Source organism: Tamandua tetradactyla, chromosome 4, assembly GCF_023851605.1.
Source record: "Tamandua tetradactyla isolate mTamTet1 chromosome 4, mTamTet1.pri, whole genome shotgun sequence".
In the NCBI taxonomy this organism is placed as follows: Eukaryota; Metazoa; Chordata; class Mammalia; order Pilosa; family Myrmecophagidae; genus Tamandua; species Tamandua tetradactyla.
The window spans coordinates 115,132,717-115,153,360 of record NC_135330.1 but is presented as its reverse complement, the minus strand read 5'-3'; the positions used below and the strand labels follow the sequence as shown (position 1 = coordinate 115,153,360).

At 39.5% G+C, this 20,644-nt stretch overlaps 1 protein-coding gene across 7 annotated transcripts in view; it reads right to left on the bottom strand.

The window, feature by feature from the left end:
- Positions 1–1,611: 1,611 nt before the first annotated feature.
- CCDC122 (coiled-coil domain containing 122) overlaps positions 1,612–20,644 on the bottom strand; it is a 96,950-nt gene continuing 77,917 nt past the window's right edge. Inside the window, exons 5-6 of one of the 7 annotated variants that reach the window (XR_013174568.1) lie at positions 7,540–7,605; positions 2,784–2,858 (exon numbers count right to left, since the gene is read on the bottom strand). Coding sequence is in view for 6 of the 7 variants with exons in the window: in XM_077158316.1 (XP_077014431.1) it covers positions 1,815–1,913 (99 nt within the window). In the remaining variant the exon portion in view is untranslated. Of the gene's footprint in view, positions 1,914–2,783; positions 2,859–7,539; positions 7,606–8,626; positions 8,741–10,031; positions 10,062–14,414; positions 14,478–17,323; positions 17,595–20,644 lie in introns of those variants that run through there. The other 6 variants (XM_077158316.1, XM_077158330.1, XM_077158318.1 and 3 more) reach the window with 6 other exon arrangements.

Sequence of the window (20,644 nt, the reverse complement as noted above, 5' to 3'; positions counted from 1 at the left end):
GGGCGGGGAGGCGGCCGGCTTCCAGCCACCCAGGCGCCGACCCTGCCGTCCGGGCAGCAACCAAGTCCAACTACCCAGTACCTCCTTTCCCTCGGGCAGGGCGCGCTGTCGCGAAGAAAGACCCAGCGAAGGCGCCCTAGTTCCCCGGGAGGGGGGGCTGTCACAAATCACAACAATAGTACCTAGCGCAGGCGAGACCGGGAGGAAAGTTTCCGGCCCGTGCCAGAGCGGAGTCCGCCCAGGCCGGGAGGAGAAGGCATGCAGGGCTGCAGGGTGACACCCCCAGGATGGAGAGGGGAGCTGGAGAGCTACGCGCGCTGGTCCCGGTCCGGGTTGCAGTGCAGGGGGCGGCTGGCACGCCGGGTGCGCTGTCCAAGGTGCAGAGGAGGTGGCAAGCGCGCCACGGGCGCGAAGCCCTGAGCCGACACCCGCTGGCTGGCGGGCGGGGAGAGCGGGGAATCGGCGGCCAGGGTGCCAGGTACCCACCAGCTCGGAAAAGTGAAAGCGGCTGAGCTGGGGTAGGGTGGTGAGGGATGAGGGGGGCTACGGCGAAGCCCTCCATGCTCCCACGCACCCCACCCTAGCAAGCTCACCTCTGTCTCCACTCCCCTCCCCCCTTACTCGCCTCCAGAGCCTGGGTCCCGGTGCCGAGGCGGGGGCGGGACCGGGGAACCCCGGCTCGTAGCCCGGACGCCCCAGGAATGCCGCGGGCCCGGGAGCTGCTTACCTGGGGCCGCGGCTCGGAAAGCCGAGACAGCCGGCCGCTCGGAGCCGGGCGCGGCGCGGCTCCTCCTCCCCTCAGCGTCCTCCTCCTTCTCCGCTTCTCCCCGACTCCGTCCCTGGCACCGGGCTGCGAGATGTGGCGGGGCTGTCGCCGCGGTTCCCTTCCGCCGCTGCCGCTGCCGCTGCCGCAGACGGAGGACGCCCCGTGGCGGCTGGAAGCCTGTGTGAGTAGCGGCGCTCGAGAGAGTGGGATCTGCTGAGGGGCGCTGGAGACTCCGCGGCTTGGAGCGCGCGGGCGTGCGCACGCGCGCCGGCGAGTGTGAGTGTGTATGTGTGTGTGTTTGCGCGCGCGCGCGCCCACGGGGGGTGGGGGAGCCGCGAGGGGAGGGGGAGAGAGACCGAGAGATGCTCGTAGGGACCGAGGCAAAATTCTTCGTCCCCGGAAATCCGTAAACCCGGGGAGGGAGACCCAAATGCGCGTCCTGCGGGGCACAGTTGCCCGCGGCGAAGGCAGGAGCCGAGGAGGCGGCTGGCTCCCGAGCGCTGGCTCCCGAGCGGAGAAGGCTGAGCTGAACCGAGGCGCAGCCACCGCTGCAGCAGAGGCGGCGCCCGCAGCCCACCGTCAACGCTGTCCTCTCTGGGGAGGGGCGGAGGCCGCTCGCCCCACCACCACCACCGCTGCCACCTTCGGGACTTCTCCGCTGGGCGCGAGACGCGCGGGGCCACGGAGATCGGGATCTCACGGTTGCCACGGCGACCTTGGAGGCGCCAGGCCGGCTGGGAGGGCCGAGCTAGGGACCCGGACGCACGTGGCCGACGCCAGGAGTTGGCTTGTGCTAGGACCGCGAGCGTGGGCTCCGCCGCCCACCGCCCGGCCTGGCAGAACGAGGTGGGGGGTGGGGGGCGCGGGTGTGGTCGGCGTGTCAGCTCCATCTGGGAAGGGGGTGCTCCTCAATTCAGGTGAAATGTTGCATTTTTCCTCCTCGGAGGCTGATTTTCCTCCAAGTTATCCACTTGCCAGGTAAACGTGCCGGCCTCCTCTTTGTTCTGATTCAGCTAACTGCGGGCATCTGCCGAGCGCCTGTTTCAAGCTAGGCTCGTCTACCAAGCGGCCACTGTGGCCAGCCTGGAGCAGCTCTTGGCCGATTAAACGCCCCCACTCCCTCGTTGGTCGAGGCCACAGCTAATACCTGAGAAATAAAAAAAAATAATTAAAGCACATTTATGTATATGCCTTCCCTCCTATGACAAAGCGTTCTAGCAGTAAACTTTCCTTAGTTTAAATTTTGAGTAGAAATTTATTCACCGAACACTTTTTTCAAGGGGGTCGTAAAGCTGATACTTGAAACACTCCTCCTGGCAGGAACCCTCTGGGCAGGGATCATGTTTTGCATACTTTTGCATGCCCTTCAGTACTTCGCACGGTTCGACTTATATTGTGTATTCTCGATAAATGTTGAATGAATGACATTGTTTTCTAGTTTCACATATCCTGGGGGCAAAGACTTGGATGTTGGGAAAGCCATTACCCACCCACCCACCCCCACTCCCACTAGGCTTGCTTGATTTTAATTTATGCCATTTCCCGGTGTGTGGCTATTTCCCCAGCTGCCTGCCAGACCCTGGGATCCCAGCCACAGTGCTAAGAAAGGACAGGCAACCCTGACCCTTTGTGCACCTTGGATTGCAAGAAAGCTCGGGAAGAAGGCGCTGCACAGAACCCAGTGGGATACATCTGGAGGTGGAAAGGCTAAACCTCATTTTATTTTGGTCCATGGGGAACTTAACCTCTCAAAACGTGAAAGTCACAGTTGATGAGCAGTTTATAATATCCCTTCTAGAGCAGAAGGGCAGGAAGCATTTGAAGAGAAAGACTTGCTTCTAATAGCTCATCATGTACAAGTTTTATTTTTGAAGACCTATGCCAATAAACTCATAGACCCGGGCCAATAAACGTAGTCTTCCCAAACTACTTCTTATGCTGTAACATCAAGCCCACTTCTTTAAACCTTTGATATTTCTGCAGTCATCCTCTGTGATTTTACCTTCCATACTAAATTTCCATTCCTTTGAACTATGGTTCTTCTATGAGCTGCATCTCTCTCCACTTATGGTATCACCACCATGAAATATAACTGAAAGTGTAAATTAAAATGGCGTTATTTGACTGTTGCCTTGTGTTCTCTAGTGGGGGTCCTTTAAATGACTTCTTTTCTGTCAATTTACAATCTTCTTAGAATCCGTTCTTTGTGATTATGGAATTCCTAGGTTTTTTAATGTTGAAATCTTAGATATATATATATTTTTTTGCTTGAAAGGAAGTTCCAGAACTTTGAGGAAAAGCCCAAAATTTCTGAGATCAAAATGGACTCTTTGCAGCCAATCTTTAACATGGGTCTGAGCCCAAATCGTCTAAGATCATTTCTGGAACTCTTTTTTTTTTTTTTACCTTAGAAAGTTGACTTTAGTGTTTCAACAGCTTCCCAAGTGCTTGTTCTTACTGATTGGATCCAAGAAATGCAACAAAGCTGTAACTTCTCTAAAGATCACCAAAGGGGACAGCTTTGTCTTTATGATAAAATACATTAATAAGCTAACATATAAGTAGTTATAGATTTACTACAATCTTAATTTATTCCAATATTGCAAAAAAGTAATTGAAAGAATTCTCATCTTGAAACTATCACCAGCAACACAATATAAGATATGTAGTATTTCTAATCTATTTAAAGAGAAACATTTGGAAGACAGCTAGGATTACTATGCTATAAACCCATGGTTTTTTGTGCTACTTAAATGCTAAAAACTAATAAAATGTACAATTAGGAAATTTGTTTTGTGTGTTATTACCAGTTGGACTGAAAATCAATAACATAAAGGTTCTATTTTTTTCCTAAAAAGGTAGTGCTCTTTAACTGCTTTTTTGCAATTTGCAGCAGTGCAATAAGTTAGTCAAATATTAACTTCCTTAAAAATACAGGATTGTGAAGGAGTGGGGCGTGTGGCAAAACACTTCTTCCTAATTTCATTGCAACTAACTAATCTGTGTTGGTCTATAGAAAACTCAAAAGCATTCTGCCTCTGAAGACTGACAAATTCAGCCTATGAGATATACCATGGATTCCAAAGTCAGTACCTCTTGCTGGGAGCCAATTGCCCCAAATTCTTTAAGTGAGAAGGCAAGAAGGCAGGGACCGTTAGCTGAAGTGCTGCTGTGGACTTCAGCGGCTGTGAGCCTGCATAAGGATACAGGTAATTTCCCCCATAATTAGGTCCCAGATCACTTAGTCCATTAGAGTTTTAAAGGATAAAAAACACCTTGACCTGCACCTAGGAACAAAGTGCCAACTCAGTACAGAGTATAGCATGGAAAAAGGATTAGTTTCAAGTAATTTTAATTTCATTTTTCAATATCACCTTATTCTAGATATTACATAGGGCAACTAAATTCTGGGAGATCAGGCATCTATAGGAAAGGCAAAAACAGGTTATAGTTTATTTGGGGCAAAAGTAGATCCTCTTAGACATCCGTGCTGACATTTGGGGTGCAAGTAGATATATTAGATGCCAGTGATTCCTACTATTTCTTTGAGTTATGGATTTCCTGGAAGATGACGAAAGCTATGGATCCTCTCCCCAGGAAAGTAAGCAGATGAACCTTCTGAAACACAGTTTAGGAACATTGCCCAACATAGATCCTTTGTATATTGGCATTCTAGGGCCAAAGGAAAGTGAATTGGTAGATTTACTAATATCTTCACTTCTATTTTTAATCTGATTATTTGATTGTCAACACCTAGAAGATGCATAAGCAAATCAGTAAACCAAACAAGTATTTATTGAGAACCTACTTCAATCAGATCTGCTTCACCCTGTTGGTCGTTACCAATAAAATACAAAAGAAAATCTATCTCAACTTCTAAGGAACCTACAATCTGGTTATCATTATTCTTGGGGACAAAAAAAAGAACATAAACATACTTTATCAACTGACCAATTGCAACAAACTTCAATCTGAATTACCAGTGTGACTTAATGAAGCCATTTTTTAAATAAACCACTTAACAAGCATAACTTTTTATTTATCTGATTATTAGTGGCCAGTGCATATGTGCATATTTTCATATTCATGTTGCCTATAGGTAATAAATTAGGTTCGTACACAGCCTATATAGTAGACTGGAAAAGCCAGTCTATTACTATAGTCCAAATTTCAGACTGGGGATTAGAACATTTCTGATAAGAATGGACCGTGTTTGCAATGACAGCTACAGAATACCTATTCCTGGAGATCCCTGGGCAGGGTAGAAGAGATTAGACTGTGCTAGAGTTTATTTCCTCTGTATCAAAGAATTACTAGGGCCACCCATGTATTTTGAAATTTCTGCATCTGCAAAGATCCAGCTGTCCATTCTTGGATAATTTTAACATAACATTTTATTATTAATCTCCTTAAAATTTCTTGATTTTTTTTTTTTTTTGCCTTCTCAGCTTTTCACTTATTTTCATAGGAGTTTTTTTTTTTTTTGGCTAATTAACCTTAAAAATATATATAACTCTACTCAATTCCCAACAAAATTATAAAAAGCAGAAAAAATAATAACCCAAGAAAACGAGAAATTTGCAGTGGTTAAAGTCAGAATTACCATGGACTCCCCTCACATTGGAAAGATGAAATTGATAACATTAGTTCCATAATGAGAGTTGTTGAAACCCCCAACCCATCCATGCTTTAGACACTTTACATAACCTATCTCCCCAAGGGCTACAGAGGCTGCATGTGGGAAAACCAGGCATGTCAGTCACATCTTTGGGCTTTTCCAGAGGCAGTCTCAGTGTACTATGAAAACAGCAGCTGGCATTGAGTCATAAGACCTGAGTTCAAATCCCAGCCCTGCCAACAACTTGCTCTACCATCTTGGGTGCCTCATTCTCTGAGCTTCAGTTCTGCCACCTATGAAATGTGGATGATGATGCCTACCTCACTGGTTTGTTATGAAATTTAAATGAAGTAACAAGGACCCCTCGCATTGTAGGAGCTAAGGAAATCTTTGTGGGATCTCCAATCTAAATCAAAAGTGTGTTGCAGAAAAGTGAGACATACAGCTGAATGGGAAACACCTATAGAAATTCTGAAAACCTCTGTTAGACAATAATTTAAAGATTGTTGAACTAAGTTGATGATTCCTGGGAATCCCTTCCAAGGATATTTTAAGAAAACCACAGACAACCAAAAGTCAGCAAAAACTGACACGTGCAGGAAATTGTGGATTCCATAATACTAGAGGTGCTGTAGTTCTATAAATTCTGCTGCCGTTGCAAAACCCAAGCTTCTGTGCTCATTTGGTTTTAATTAGTCTCTTTTTCCTGTCAAGCAGATTCTGCTTCCCCAATGATTCTTTGCCCTGCTAATTTAGCCATGGGAAAATTAATTTTATAGATAAATGCCAAAGATAGCATTTCTTTTCTTTTTAAACAATAAATGTTCACTGTTTTTCACTCTTATTTGTAAAAGTAATGTGTATTCTTATTGGGGATAAAAAGGCAATACAGAAATGAATAAAGACGAAAGAAAAAAATTACAGTAACATCACTTTTCAAGGAACAACCAGTGTCACTATTTTGATGTATATCCATACATTTTCTTTGCATATATTTATTCTTTTTAAGTGTCATTGGAGTTAAAGTTTGGACATATTAAATAATGCTACCATTTTAGCAAAAACATTGAAACAGTTTCACAAAAGGAGTCAAACGTTATTTTTTCTTCCACACTCCTTTTTTCCAAGATGGGCTGTTTGCTCAACAAGTCCTTCAGAACCAAATTCAAAAGGGGCATCCTTGAAACATTTCCTTTTTATTTCCCCATTTTCACCACTTCTAACAATGAGTACTTTTTAATGGCCCTTTAAAAACTCAATTTCACCTTGCTGACGTGTTTTGGAGTCACAAGCCCTGCTCCTTGGCCTCAGGACATTCTGTGGATGCTTTGCTTTACTTAACCTCCACCCCAAGATGAGGTCCAGCTCTAACCTTGGACCTGGCACTGCCTTCTCTGATGGAGCAGAAAAGACTTTGGATTTCAATAAGTAACCAGAGTGTTCATGGAGTGACCAATTACCTTTTCCACAGAGGGTTGGCCCAGAAGTGGTGAATTATTTGAATTCATGTTTTATGTCAATTGCTGCAGGTGAAATGTGGGGATTTGGTTTTATTTTGCTTTTAAAAGCCTACAAACAATCCCTAACAATAAATGCCACTGCTGGCTACAATTCAATGCAATTTCCTACTTTTGCAGTTGCACATGTTGCACAGGTTCACTATTTTCCCTCAAAGCTGAAATTAATGAAAACTATAACAGTGCGTATAATTTTGCCCAGCCTATCCCTCCCTGCCAATCTAGGAGACCAGGACCTCCAGTGGCACAAATTAAAACTAAAGAAATGACTGAAAGAAGAAAGGAGAAAAGAAAAGAAAGGAGGAATGGAAAGAATGAGGTAAGTAGAAAGGGAGGCAGAGAGAAGAAAACATGAGTAGCCACCTGACATTGTCATTATGAACATTTTAAGTAAATGAGCTGCCATTCTGTATGGACGATAACAAAATTCAGCATATAAAATATAAGCTATAATCTTGGAAATCGTATATATGGCCTAATAATGTGCATTACAAGGTTTTGGTGAATGCTAAATTGCAAAAGAAAAGCCTAAGTACTGATAATCAGATCATCTGAAATTGGAAGACAGGATGAGACCAGTGCCTAGGACCAAGACTGTGACAGTAACTAGCTAAAAAATGCCCTGCGGCACACGATACCTGACTTGGTTGAGAGACTGATGCTGTCCACTTCCATTCCCTTTGATTCTGTTCTCAAAAAGCCACCTTTAAATTAATATAAATATTAAAGATAAATATGATTATTAATTAATTAATAATTTGACCAAAATAATTAAGAACAATGAAAATAAGTGCCAAAATCGTTTTATAAAAATTCGCCTACTTTGGGGGCAGTTCTGCTAAAATAAAGCATGCTGAATATCTTTTAACCTAATGTTCATAAATCAGAATCACCAGAAAAAATATTCATATTTAATGGTAAGATAGTATGGAAGAATAACAATATTTTGAGAATTGGCCTTAGACTGAGCTGGGGCCAAGTCACTCTTGGGTGTGTCACTCTCTAAGTGATCTTGGGTAAGTTTCTTAACCCTCTCTAACCTGAAAATAAGGAAAATTTAACCCACTTCTTAGAATGTGTGTGTGTATGAAGCTTAAATGAAAGAACACTAGGCATTTCCTTGTTCCCTGGTTTTGCCAAGGCCCTAGGGGTTATTGTATATAGAGCTAAGTTCTCCTCCACAATGGACCTCTGATTTCACAGGCCTGCTTTCTCCAGTTTCTTCCCGACGTCTGCCACCCTTCGTGGCCTCTATCAGTATATCTAGATTCTCCTCTCCTCAAAAGAGAACTCCATGGCACCGACTGAGGAACATCTATTTGACTACAAATTTCTCCTTTCACTTACTTCCCATTGTCCAGGCTGTATTCTAGATGAATAAAGAATAACTGGAATTTGATTTCTCAAATACATTGATATCTGAAAAAAGAGAGCCAGATTGAATGCTGGACGTGTGTCCCTCCTACTTTCTGCTCAACCCTGCAGCCCCCATATATGCCACTCAGCCACTACTCACCCTTACAAATCAATCTCCTGTGATTTCGGGTAGCCTGAATCAGTCTCTCAGAGCCTGACCACCCCTCAGTTTTTTGAAATGGCAAAACCAGGGGCCAAGCCCGAGATCATGGTGGTGTCCATCCAGTGTGAACCAGCCTGAAACATTTGGTCAGTTTCATACAAAAAAAATCACAACACACATTGTGAGGAACAATTGAATTCAAATTCTTTTCTGTATTTAAGATGTTCAGCGAGTCAAGTTTTCTCATACACAGATTCAGTCTGTATTTAATTTTTCATCTGTGGCGGGAGGGATTTAATGAAGAAATGAAGAAGAATTTCCTGGAAATTAAGGGAATTGTATGTTAAATGAGTTACTAAGGAGGATAGTGCAATTTTCTTCTCTGAAGTTCTTTATAAATAGGTCTAAATAAAAGTACTTTTTTTTACATTGTACTCCCTAAAGCCAGAAACTGCTGATCAGTCAACTACCCCTCTAGGCAGGTCATTCTTTAATGCTATAGAATAGAAAGCCAGACTATGAGGTTATTTTTTATATCTTTTAAATAGTTTTAATAATCCATGACAATTATATAAGGAAAAATGGAGGAAAAAGTAAAAGAAATTGGCATTTAAGGTTTACATTTGAGATTTATAGAGTGGTGATAGTAGCGAGAAGAGAACTTTAGGATATTAAAAATCTTGCTCTTATTGTGGTATAAAACAGAAGGAGAAACAAAAAATATAGCTGGGAAATGCTGGGCTATCCCATGAGTTATTAGAGTAGCTATTGTTTTTTCACTCTAACTTAAGCAGAGGAATCATGTAGCAATTTGTTCTTGGACTAGAAGGTCCTATTAGAATATCAAGAAAATCATTATGGTCTTGCTAACAAGCAAGAGTGATTAATTACATAAATGTGTATATGTTTTACTCATTTACCTTGTTATTAATACAATTAACGAGAACGCTGTTTAATTCCAAAATTGAAATGTCACTTATGACGTCTTTGGCTTATATTTCTCTAAAGAAATTTTTCATTCTCTTTTCAAATTTCAAGTTACATGATAATAAAATAAAAATAAAATAAATGCTTTAAACTTTTCAAAGACTCTCACATTGTGGCTCTCTTTTGAGTATCCTAACAATGCTATTATGGAAATATATACTATCCATATACAGTACTACAATCCGTGAATAAACCCTCACAGCGACACTCCTTAAGGAGTTGGTATTTGCCTGGAACAAGAATTTCATAAAAATCCTTCTGACTGCATCACTCCAGAAACCAGTGGAATTAACTTGTAAATTCTAGAACTTTTGAAAAGAGATAAGCGCTATGAGAAACAAGGCTTCCAAATTCAACCCATGGTTTAAAACCAGTTTTTAATTTATTTTCTGGAGTTCCTTCTTTCCCCAGTCCGTTATAATAGTGTTTTGTTTTAGAATATTGATTTATTTATGTGAAAGGCAGATCTTAGAGTCAGAAAACCTGGGTACAAACCATGGTTCTCTCACTTGCTATCTTACTTTGAGTAAATCATTTTATCAGCTCCTCTCCCAGTTTTGTCATTTCTAAATTGTTTTGTTGGGCGGTGCGACAGTGACTCAGTGGCAGAATTCTCACCTGCCATGCCAGAGACCCATGTTAGATTACCGGTGCCTGCCCATGCAAAGAAAAAAAAAAGATTGCCCTACTTAAATTGTTTTGTCGTCTCTAAATTAGAGGTAATAGTGGTGCCCAACTCACAAAATCATTATGGGAATTAAATGTTTTACATGAAAATATTTTATAAAATCTAAGGTGTTGTATAAATATTAACATATTTGTGGGGCAGTGCTACAATTATTTTTATCAATACAGTATTAATATTTTCAAGGCTAAATAACAGATTCAAAGCCAACTGTGATTTGAACTAACTGGCATAATTTCCTGGGAAAATAAAGCATCCACACCCAAACTGAGTCGTTGTTCATCTCATGCCTACGTCAGTGTTTCCCACATTCAGGATTTAACCCAGTGTAAAGCCTATATAGTAAAGTGCACCACAAATTTTGTTGAGCTCAACTGCCCCATGTATTACATCCTCCCTTCTTTCTCTTCAAGTTCATTTCTTTTCAGTTGTCTTGTACCATTCTTTTCTTCTTGTCTCCTGGTGTTGTTTTACGACAGGTAGCTTTTAATTTTTCACAGCAAGCAAATATCCTAGAGGACTCTGAAAACTGTCCATAGCACTTTTCATCTAAGACACACACAGGCTTCTTATATACACATTGATGATCATCACACAATATTTTCTGCCTTGCATGTTTTCTCATCTTTTTATCATGCATGTCTGCCTACATTGAAATCACAGGGCAGGAACTCTGTCTAATTCTATTTGTAAATCAGAGAGAGAGCATTGTTGTTCAATAAATGTCAAGAAGCCACAGCATCCATGTGAGGTGAATAGGTGGAAATTATTAATTCTGTCTGTATCAAGGTGAAAATAAATTGGATACTTTACAATTTTCAAAGCATTCTCATATCAATTATCCTGTTTGTGCATCGCAACAATGTGAGAAAGCTAGATAGGGCAGTTACTTTTATTCTCCCTGTACAGATGAGGCTAAGAGATTAAATGCCTTGTACATGGTCCCACAGAACATTCGTGGCACAGGTATGGTGAGTCCCAACCTGCAGAATCTCTCCTTGGGCCCCTAATTCTGCCATAACTGCATGGCAACCACTACGGCAGGCCTGTGAACATGTGTGGTGTGTCAAGGTTTATATGGTTGGTTTCTTTTGTATTTTCGGCACAGAGCACTGACTGACTGACAGTAAGTGCTTGGGAAATAGTCATTCAATTAATTAATTGATATTACGGAGATCAAATCAATAAGACTCAAGAACTTGGGATTCCATGGCTTCTAGGCTGCTGCTCAACCCACTAAACCACTACCTATTACTAATTTTCTGTTTAATTTAGAGATACTTGTGGTGCCAATTTTCAGTACCACTTTCCTGGCATCATCCTCCCTGCAAGTCTCTACTTCTGCTCAGTAGCTCTGGAACATAGGCCACTTCTCTAATCGACCTAACTGTAGCCTGCAAAATGCAATCAACAAAAGAGCCTAAAACCACTTAAGCTTATTTCATTTCATGAAGAAAATGGGTGATGCATTTACTGCTAAAATCTAAGTTGTCCAGAAACTCCAGAAGTTAGACACAGATACCAAAGCACACGTGGCTTACAATTCAGAGACTACATTTAATGGCCTCTGTTTGTGCCTAATGAGGATTGAGAGCTCTGGACATTCATGTGCTGAATGGAGCTTCAAACTGTTGATCATATCAGCTGGATGGTGCAGTACAGAGCAATGAAGAGAGGGGTGCGAGAATAGCTGTGAATTTCCCCAAGACTACTTCCCTTAAATGTGGCGTGAAAGTCAGTAACTTTAACCTTACTGGATTTGGGCTGAAGGAAGTGCTCACACATAAATTGTTAGGAACATCATAGAACCCATGATCACACCAGATCAAATGATAATATATTTGACATGTACTCTCACTTAGGGACCAAATCAACATCTTTCTATGTATGCTTTCATTTTACAACTGTAGTTTAGTCTTTTAGTAGCAATTTGGCTAAATATCTTTTTGAAATGATTCAAAAAGTATCATTTCCTCATTGAAGAAAGCAGTGGTTGAACTTACTCTTTTTCCCCGATGCATAATAAATTCAAGAGACTACCCATCCTTTCTCACTGATACAACCTCTTATACACATACACACATGTACAGTGTAAGGACAGCTAACCTGATGGCCTCAAGGATTTAAAAAATTGACAAACAAAACATCAAATTGTTTCTTAGAAGAAAAGCTTATTTAAAATGAAGACCTTATGATAATGTATTCTGATAACATTTAGAATAATTATAGAATATACAACCCTGGATTCATTAATGCAGCCAATATCAACATGTCCCAGTTCAATTTTATTATCCCTTTAATAAAACCACCTGAGACTTTAAGTGTTTTTTTCAACTTTTCATATCAAGTAGAAGTCTGAGGGACATGCAGAGAAAATGACAGGGCAAAGTGGATCCCAGCTCCCTGCCCCAAGACCTTTAAGCTTCTTAAATATTTATTTTGCTTAACCTTTAATTTTCATATACTGATAAGCCACATATTAACTAACATTTCCAAACAGAGCTAAATAACTTTTAGATATTAAAAATATACATTCTTTACATTAAACATATTTTAGATATTAAATATTAATATATAGCCTAAAGATACATATATACACATACTAACTAAATTAACAAATCTAGCATCAATAGTCCTATTTAAAATAAAACATGGAAAAGCACTTGTTAGCTACTATTCAAATGGTAGGGAGACATCATTTTTATTAATAGGAATGAAGAAATGAATGACCTAGAAACAATGTAAAGTCCTGCTTTTGTGTTCTGTTAATTCTATAAGTATAGTTCATTTATTTAATAATATTTTATACATTGTTGATTTTGTCACATTTTAAACACACTAACACATGCTTTTTAAAGTTGCTTGCTATTTCTTTTAAAATAATCTAGTAAAAATAATTATCACCAATTAATTTTGCAAATCCAGATTTTCTATATGAAGTTGTTTAAAGAAAGGTTATTCTGTGCTCTGATTTAATTTTTTAATCAAGTATTAATCATCTTCTTCTACATTTCACGCATTATGATAAAATATACCAATCACTTCCTATATGGCATGTACTTTTTTTTTGTATGCTGTATAATAGAGGTCACATTTCATTCTTTTTCCATGTGACTGTGCCATTATTGCAGGACCATTTGATGATTTTTTGGGAGGTGGGGGGAGTACACAGGCTGGGAATTGAACCAGGTCTCCCACAGGGCAGGCAAGAATTCTACCACTCAGCTACCCTTGGACGCCCTATCCCCGCTTTTCATCAATGACAAAGCTCTGCTTCAGAAAGGTTAAGTAAGTCCACAAAGTAAAAAAAATGAACGAATGCTAGAATCTGTCTAGGAATGTAGGTCTGCCTTTCTCCAAGGCCTCTGCTCTTTTCAGTCTATCATGTGCCTCTCGAATTTTAAAACCATCAAGATTTATACAGAAAAATATACTTTCCCATACAGAGAGGGCAGAGTGGGGTTCTTTTCTTTTAAAAAAGAAGTCTAACTATCCATAAAACAGATGCATCAGAAAAACATGAATATTAGTGGATCAGTGGGGAACTTCTGACATTTTGTCATACACATGCCATAGTTTTAACCTTTACAAACTCTTAATTAGCATTGGTTTAACCTTACTGAATCATTTCTTGCTTTCATAAAGTAAACATGATTTATGAAGGAGACAGTTTCCCATTTTCTCTACCCCCCAGAACAATTGGGTCATCAAATATAAAATTTAACAGTAGATTTAATAAGCTATTTATTTCTATAATTAGTGAAACCCTTATTATTTCACTAGGAATAGACTGCATTTTGGGTACTATAATAGATGGCAGAAATAACCATTGAAATTCTGAATACATTAGAACCACAGCATGTTGCAGACCAATTAAAATTGACAACCAAGTGAAGCAAATACACATGGATAAATACAGAAAATCCAAGTTGTTGTTAGGGTGATTTTTCCCCTTTTCTCTTTACTCCTTAGTATTTTTCATCTTTATGGATATTTCAGTTCATTTTGTTAATCATTTTCTTCTTGGCTTCTAAATTTTAATCAAATTCAATGCCAAAAGATATCAAATTTAATTCATGATAGAAAACCTTGACACTTGGATGTATTTAGTGCCCCAATGTCAGGAAACTATCACTGACTAGAAATACTTGCTTTTTGTAGACAATATATAATTTTCATAATTTTAAACCAAGATGGGAAAAATAGATACTGTGCTGAATGTTTCAGCCTTGTATTCACCTCTCTGTATTAACAGCTCTCTGTATTGACAGCTGAGTTGGAGATTACAGGGTACAGCTGCTTTAACCTTCAGTAGTAAATGATGCTTGCTGAATCGCTTAAGTGTTGCTCCAAAGCCCAGGAGGCTTAAAAATATAGGTTTGATGCTAATAATGAGAAAACACAGTGAATTAGCATCATTTAGGTTGGGGGAGAAGTTAGGACTAAATATTTTGCTAGTAGTGATTGCTTCGTTTATATTTGGGGAGTTTTTTTAAGAATGTTTTTGCACAAAGCATGCTTGAGTAAAGAGATTAAGTTTTATATAACAACCCAACAAGAGATACCACTTATTGCTCATATATATATATGCCATGCATTATACTGGGTGCTATACGTTATCCAATTTCATTTTCATAATAACTGTATACAGTAGGAACAATTATACACATGAGAACACTGATGCTCAGCAAAGTTCATCACCATACACAGGGGTCACATGGCCAGAGCTGGGGCCGGAACTCCAAAGCCCATCCCTGAGCCCCTTCTGATGCCAGTCACCTCCCTACATCCACTATACAGTAGTCCTTTCTCATTTACCTCATCAAAAGACACAATAATGTATTTGTTCCTAAATGTTTGGAAAGAAAGATGTTAAGGAACAACTAGGTGTGATTCCAATACAAAGCTCGTATAATTTAAACAAAGTGAAATTCTAGCCTGAAATTCATTTTGAATTTAACTCTTTTTTAAAGAGAGAGTACATGAAGTGTGGGGAAAAGAGGAATGGGAAGGAAGGGGAAATTCAGCTCTTTGAGCAGCATTAAAGACAAGAGGATCAAGTTAAATTCTTTCTAATCTCAGGCAAGATTAATGATCCTTAAGTACTTCTCTATTTAATAAATTATGACAGTCATTCAACATGGATTCTGGAAAAGGACATAATGATCAGGCTCCTTGTAAGAAATGCTTTTTTAAAAATGCAGGTTGGCATTATACTATTCTAAAAACAAATAGGTTTGGGGTGAAGGAAATAGTTCTTTGCTAAATTAACTTGTAAAAAGTAGCAAACAGTGCCCTCTACTGGCCTTTAATTTTCTCTTTTTTTAGTTTTTGCAGACAATCATAATTCTGTTGTGTGTATTGAATGCATAAATTTAAAAAGATGTTTGTTACCTGTCATGAAGATTTCAAACGATATAAAAATCATTGCATGGCTATGTTTGTTTCTTTATGAACACTTTCTAAGCCTTTTTATTATTGCTATTAAAAGAAGTATTCAACAAAAACAAAATAATTGCTTTCAACGAAATCTCAATATTAAAAAAAGCCTTTCTAGAAAGAAACTTACATCACCAACACCAAGTAAAAATTGAGATTTTTCTAAATTTCATAAGTTTGTGAAATAATCCATCTCCTTCGCTAAATGGACAACTCTCTTTTGCAACCTCAATCCAATCCATCTCAGAGGCTAAAATGTTTCACTCTTTACAAAGTAGAAGGAAAGAGAAGCACTCCTAGTTAGATGGCCACCCACTGATAGAAAAGAAGGTGCTGGATGTACTGTTTCCTCCTCCCTCCGGGAGGATTGTTGCACTAGGTCATCTGTTTTCTCGACCAGCCTATGAATACTTAACCGTTCACTAGGTGGTTTGTGATCCACCCCCTGGCAACACACTAGCACCATGTTTCTCAAGGACCTTCTGAATGTCCCTGCCTACTTGTGTCAGGATCAACTGGGAGCTTCCTGGCCTGAACTCTAAAGTGATCAATGCCAGGCTTCTCTGGGTGGACTTTTCTAGAGCAGTGGCTCCCAAATATGCCTGTGTGTTGGGATCACCAAGCGTGGTTTTGGAAAAATTGTAGATTCCCGGGTCCCAGCCCAGCAATTCTGATTCACTGGGTGGCTCCTTGGCCTCACGGATGCGCTGCCAGTCTTGTTTAACCCCCAAGCTAACCCCACAAAGTTGGTCCTCAGCAAAACGATGAAGCAGACAGCATGTCTTGACTGTCTCCCCTTTGCAGTGCCCCTCCTCTTGGCATCCTGTTTCTCTTATTCCCCGCCTCTCTCTTTCACTCCCTGCAGTCCCAGATCCCTGCATTTATCCCATTCTTAATGAGGCTTGTTGATGGCAACTAACCTTTCCCAGAACATTAGCTCTCAATGAACTTCAAGTGCCCACAGGGAGTCCTATGAAGTCTGGAAACAAAGTATTTTTGTCATGTCTTGTAATACTAATGAACAATTCATGATGTTTCCAGACTTGGTGCTCCTCCCCACTGTAGATATAATGTCAATTGATCTGGTAAAGGCTCCTGGTTATCATAGCGATGGGCATGAATAGCTGAACCAGAGGACACTGTGAACAGTATGGCAGTTTGAGGAGAGGGGTGGCCCTACAGCCTTTTGTGGAAGTTGACTCATGTAAGGTTGCCTTGAGGCGCCCCGGGCTCATCCTGGAGGTGTTGGTGCACACCACAAAGGTAATGGGGTCTCCAGAGCTTCTGCAAACCAGGCCTGACTCTGACTTCCCCACCGGATACCAGTGACACTGGGGCAGGACACCCTTAGGACAAAGAACACCCCTCTTTCTACTCTCTACGGTCAAAACAGCTGACAAAACCCTGCTCAGATCTAAGTCCTCCATGAAGTCTTCCAATTCCAGCTCTGTCTACAATGATCTGTTCTTTTTCTAAAACCACAGCACTTACAGCCTAACCCACTACATGATAAATGGTGACAGACTATTCTGAAACAAGTCTTAAGTTGAGTGACGAAGGGTATAAAGAAGGATGATTTGAAAGTAAAAATTTGAAATGACAGGTAACATGAGTATGGTTATTTATTATACCATTATCTTCCCAACTATGTTATAAACCCAATGGACTCAGGAACCTTATATTTATTTAAATTTCCCACAGTATCTCACATATAGCAAGTGTTCAATAAATATTGGCTCACTTGATGTAATTTTTACTTCATCCTTTTCCTCAAGAATAAGAAAGGAATTGGAATACTCAAAAGTTCTTTTAATGCAGTATTTATTAGGTATTGGGAGGTTGGTAATTACCGAGTCAGACAGTAGGTTGTCTTAAATTAAGATACTCTCTGGTCATCATTGTCTTGTCATTCAGTTCCAACTCCTTCCCAGACCAAGAACTTCTTTACTTGGCTCTCTTAGAAGCCTGCTTCTTCTGCTCACGTCTATCAAGTTCTCATTGGTCATCCATGCCTTTTTGACTTATACAGAACTACCTCTTAGGCAATTCCATTATTCTCCGGGCTTGGAAAAAAACATTGGTAAAGATTCTCAAGGTCTTATTCTACCAGAGCCTTCAGTTTCATACCAATTTGTAATAATTCACATTTAGGGAATCATTATTCTTTTAAAAAACTCTTAAAAATCTGAAGATTCTAGTTATCTGTTTCCAGTGATGGAAGTAGGGTGGAAAATAACATTTCTCTCCAATATACTTCAAGTGCCATTATTTTGACTTCTTTTAGACAGACTGCATCAATTTTTATTTTCTGTAAATGTACCATTTTAATCCCTTTAAAGTATACAATTCAGTGGCATTAAAAGTACATTAACAGTATTGTGCAGGCATCACCACTATCTAATTCCTGAACTTTTTCATCACCCTAAACAGAAACCCCATACCCGTTAAGCAGTCACTCCCCATTTTCCCCATCCTCCAGGTTCTTGCAACCACTAACCTGTTTTCTGTCTTTATGAATTGCCTATTCTGGATATTTCTTATAAATGGAATCATGTAATATGTGACCTTTTATTTTTGTTTCTGGCTTCTTTCAGTTAGCATAGTGTTTTCAAAGTTCATCAACATTGCATCATGTAATAGTACCTTATTCCTTTTTATAGCTGAATAATATTTCATTGTGCATATAAACCACATTTTGTTTATCCACTCATCTGTTGATGGGCATTTGGGTTGTGCCCAGCTTCTGGCTATTGTGAATAGAGCTGCTGTGAACATTCATGTACAAAAAATTTTTTTGAACATCTCTTTTCAATTATTTGAGGTATATACTTAAGAGTGAAATTGCTGGGTCATATAATAATTCTATGTTTAATATATTGAGGAATCACCAAACTGATTTCTATAGCATCCATACCATTTTACATTCTCATCAGCAATGTATGAGTTTCTGATTTTTCTACATCCTCTCCAACACTTGCTATTTTCCTTTTTTTACTTGTTATGCCCATCCTAGTGGGTGTAAAGTGACATTTCATTGTGGTTTTGATTTGCTTTTCCCTAATGACTAATGTCATCAAGCATCTTTTCGTGTGCTTGCTGGATACATGTATATCTTCTTTTTAAGTAATGTCTATTCCAGTCCCTTGCCCATTATTTAATTGGGTTGTCTTTTTGTTGTTGAGTTTAAGCATTCTTTATATATTCTGAAAATTAGATCCTTTTCAGATAAATGATTTGCAAATATTTTCTCCCATTCTGTGGGTTGCCTTTTCACTCTCCTGACAGTATCCTCTGATGGACAAATTTTTAATTTTCATGAAATTGTGTCAATGTATTTTTTCTTTTGTTGTTTTTACTTTTGGTGCCATATTTAAGAAACCACTGCCAAGTCCAAGAGCATAAAGATCTTCTAAGAGTTTTATAGTTTTAGCTTTTACATTTAGGTCTTTTATCCATTTTGAGTTAATTTTTCTATGTGGTGAGAGGTAGGAGTCCAAGTTCAATCTTCGCATATGGATACTCTTAGTGCAGTTTTGTTCTGTTCTCTAGACTGTTCTACAGCCACAGGACATATCCTCTTCCAACTCTTTCCTGTTTATCTGCTCCAGTGGATCCCAACTCTAGTTACACATTAGAAACATCTGGGTAACTCTATAAAATGCTGATGCCCAAGCCTCCTAAGTAACTGATTTAATTGATTTGGAGTGGGGGCAACTTCTCAGGTTTTAAAAGTCTCTCAGGTAATTATATGTGCACAGATTAGAGAACACAATATCTGTTTTATATTGTGCATAGTGAGGAAGGTCTTATTTTACCTCTCTTTTCAAATTCAGGTTAAGATCCCTGGCTTCAGCTTTAGCTATTAAAAATTAATCTATGCAACTATAGACATTAAAAAATCATTGATATAGTCTGTCTAAAATAAGTCAAAATATGGTGATATAAATATAAGAGGAGTGTTATTCACTGCCCTACTTCCAACACCTGAGATAAATAACTAGAATCTTCAGAGTTTTAAAAGGTTTTGTGGATAATGATGCCCCAAATGGTTTTTAAGGATTGCTTTGTTAATATATGAATTGTTTTGAAACCAAAGGCTCTAATAGAACAAGACCTGATCTCTCCCAATGTTCTCTCTTCCCAAGCTTTCCTGCCAACCTTTAATGCTGGCAAAAACTAAGGAGTCAAAAGATGTGATTTGCTTTGTGAAGAGGATTGCAATGGATAGAATTTAGACAAGACTCCCACTCAAATATGCTGCCCAGTGGATTACATGGTCATATCTAATTGGGTTTACTGCCCACTCAGTGCAACCTTTACAAGCGTTTAGACGTTAATTGCCTTTGAGTACAATAGCACAGGATATTTCTCAGCCCATCGCTATGCTTTCCTAGTACATAAAGTGTCTGGGAGATAAGAGAACGAGTAATAAATGTATGTTTATGATAGGTTTAGCTAAGATAAAATGCTTTGCGTAAGGAAAAATTGCCCTCCTCCATCCTTTGAAATTGTTTATTTAATTTCATCTCATACAATTAGACCCCTAATATTTCTGTCAGTAATCAATAGATATGATAATATGTCTAACATCTATTTTATTCGGAAAAAATAGCTGATCTGGAATATGTAATTAGTTTATAAAATGTGCTTTTGAACCCATTTAAAGAATGAGAGTTCTCATCTGCCAATTTCACTGAATAGGCATTTATGGGTACAAAGGGAACTTGGAGGATGATTGGAAAATAACTTGTAACCGATTGAGGGATGAACCTTAGAACAGTAGTAGGAACTACTGACCTCAAATTATTATGAAGCCATGTCATCCTGCCCAAAACATATTCTGTGCTGTGAGCTGACAGCAGTCACTTCTCTGCTTCTATTCCATCTCCCTTATTTTTTGTTTCTTTTTTGAAAATTTTAACAGATTTGTTAGGTTTGGATTTTGTTAGCTTTCTAAGGATTCAGAGATGTGTAAGTGAAAAATCAAAAAGATTTGACAAATCAGAAAGCCTGGGTGAGAGGTAGAACACATAGATGTGTGAGTCTCAAAAGACCCCCAACCATGTTGTCTTCTTTTTAATTTGCAGACCCATTAGGTGGGTTTGTTTCCTTT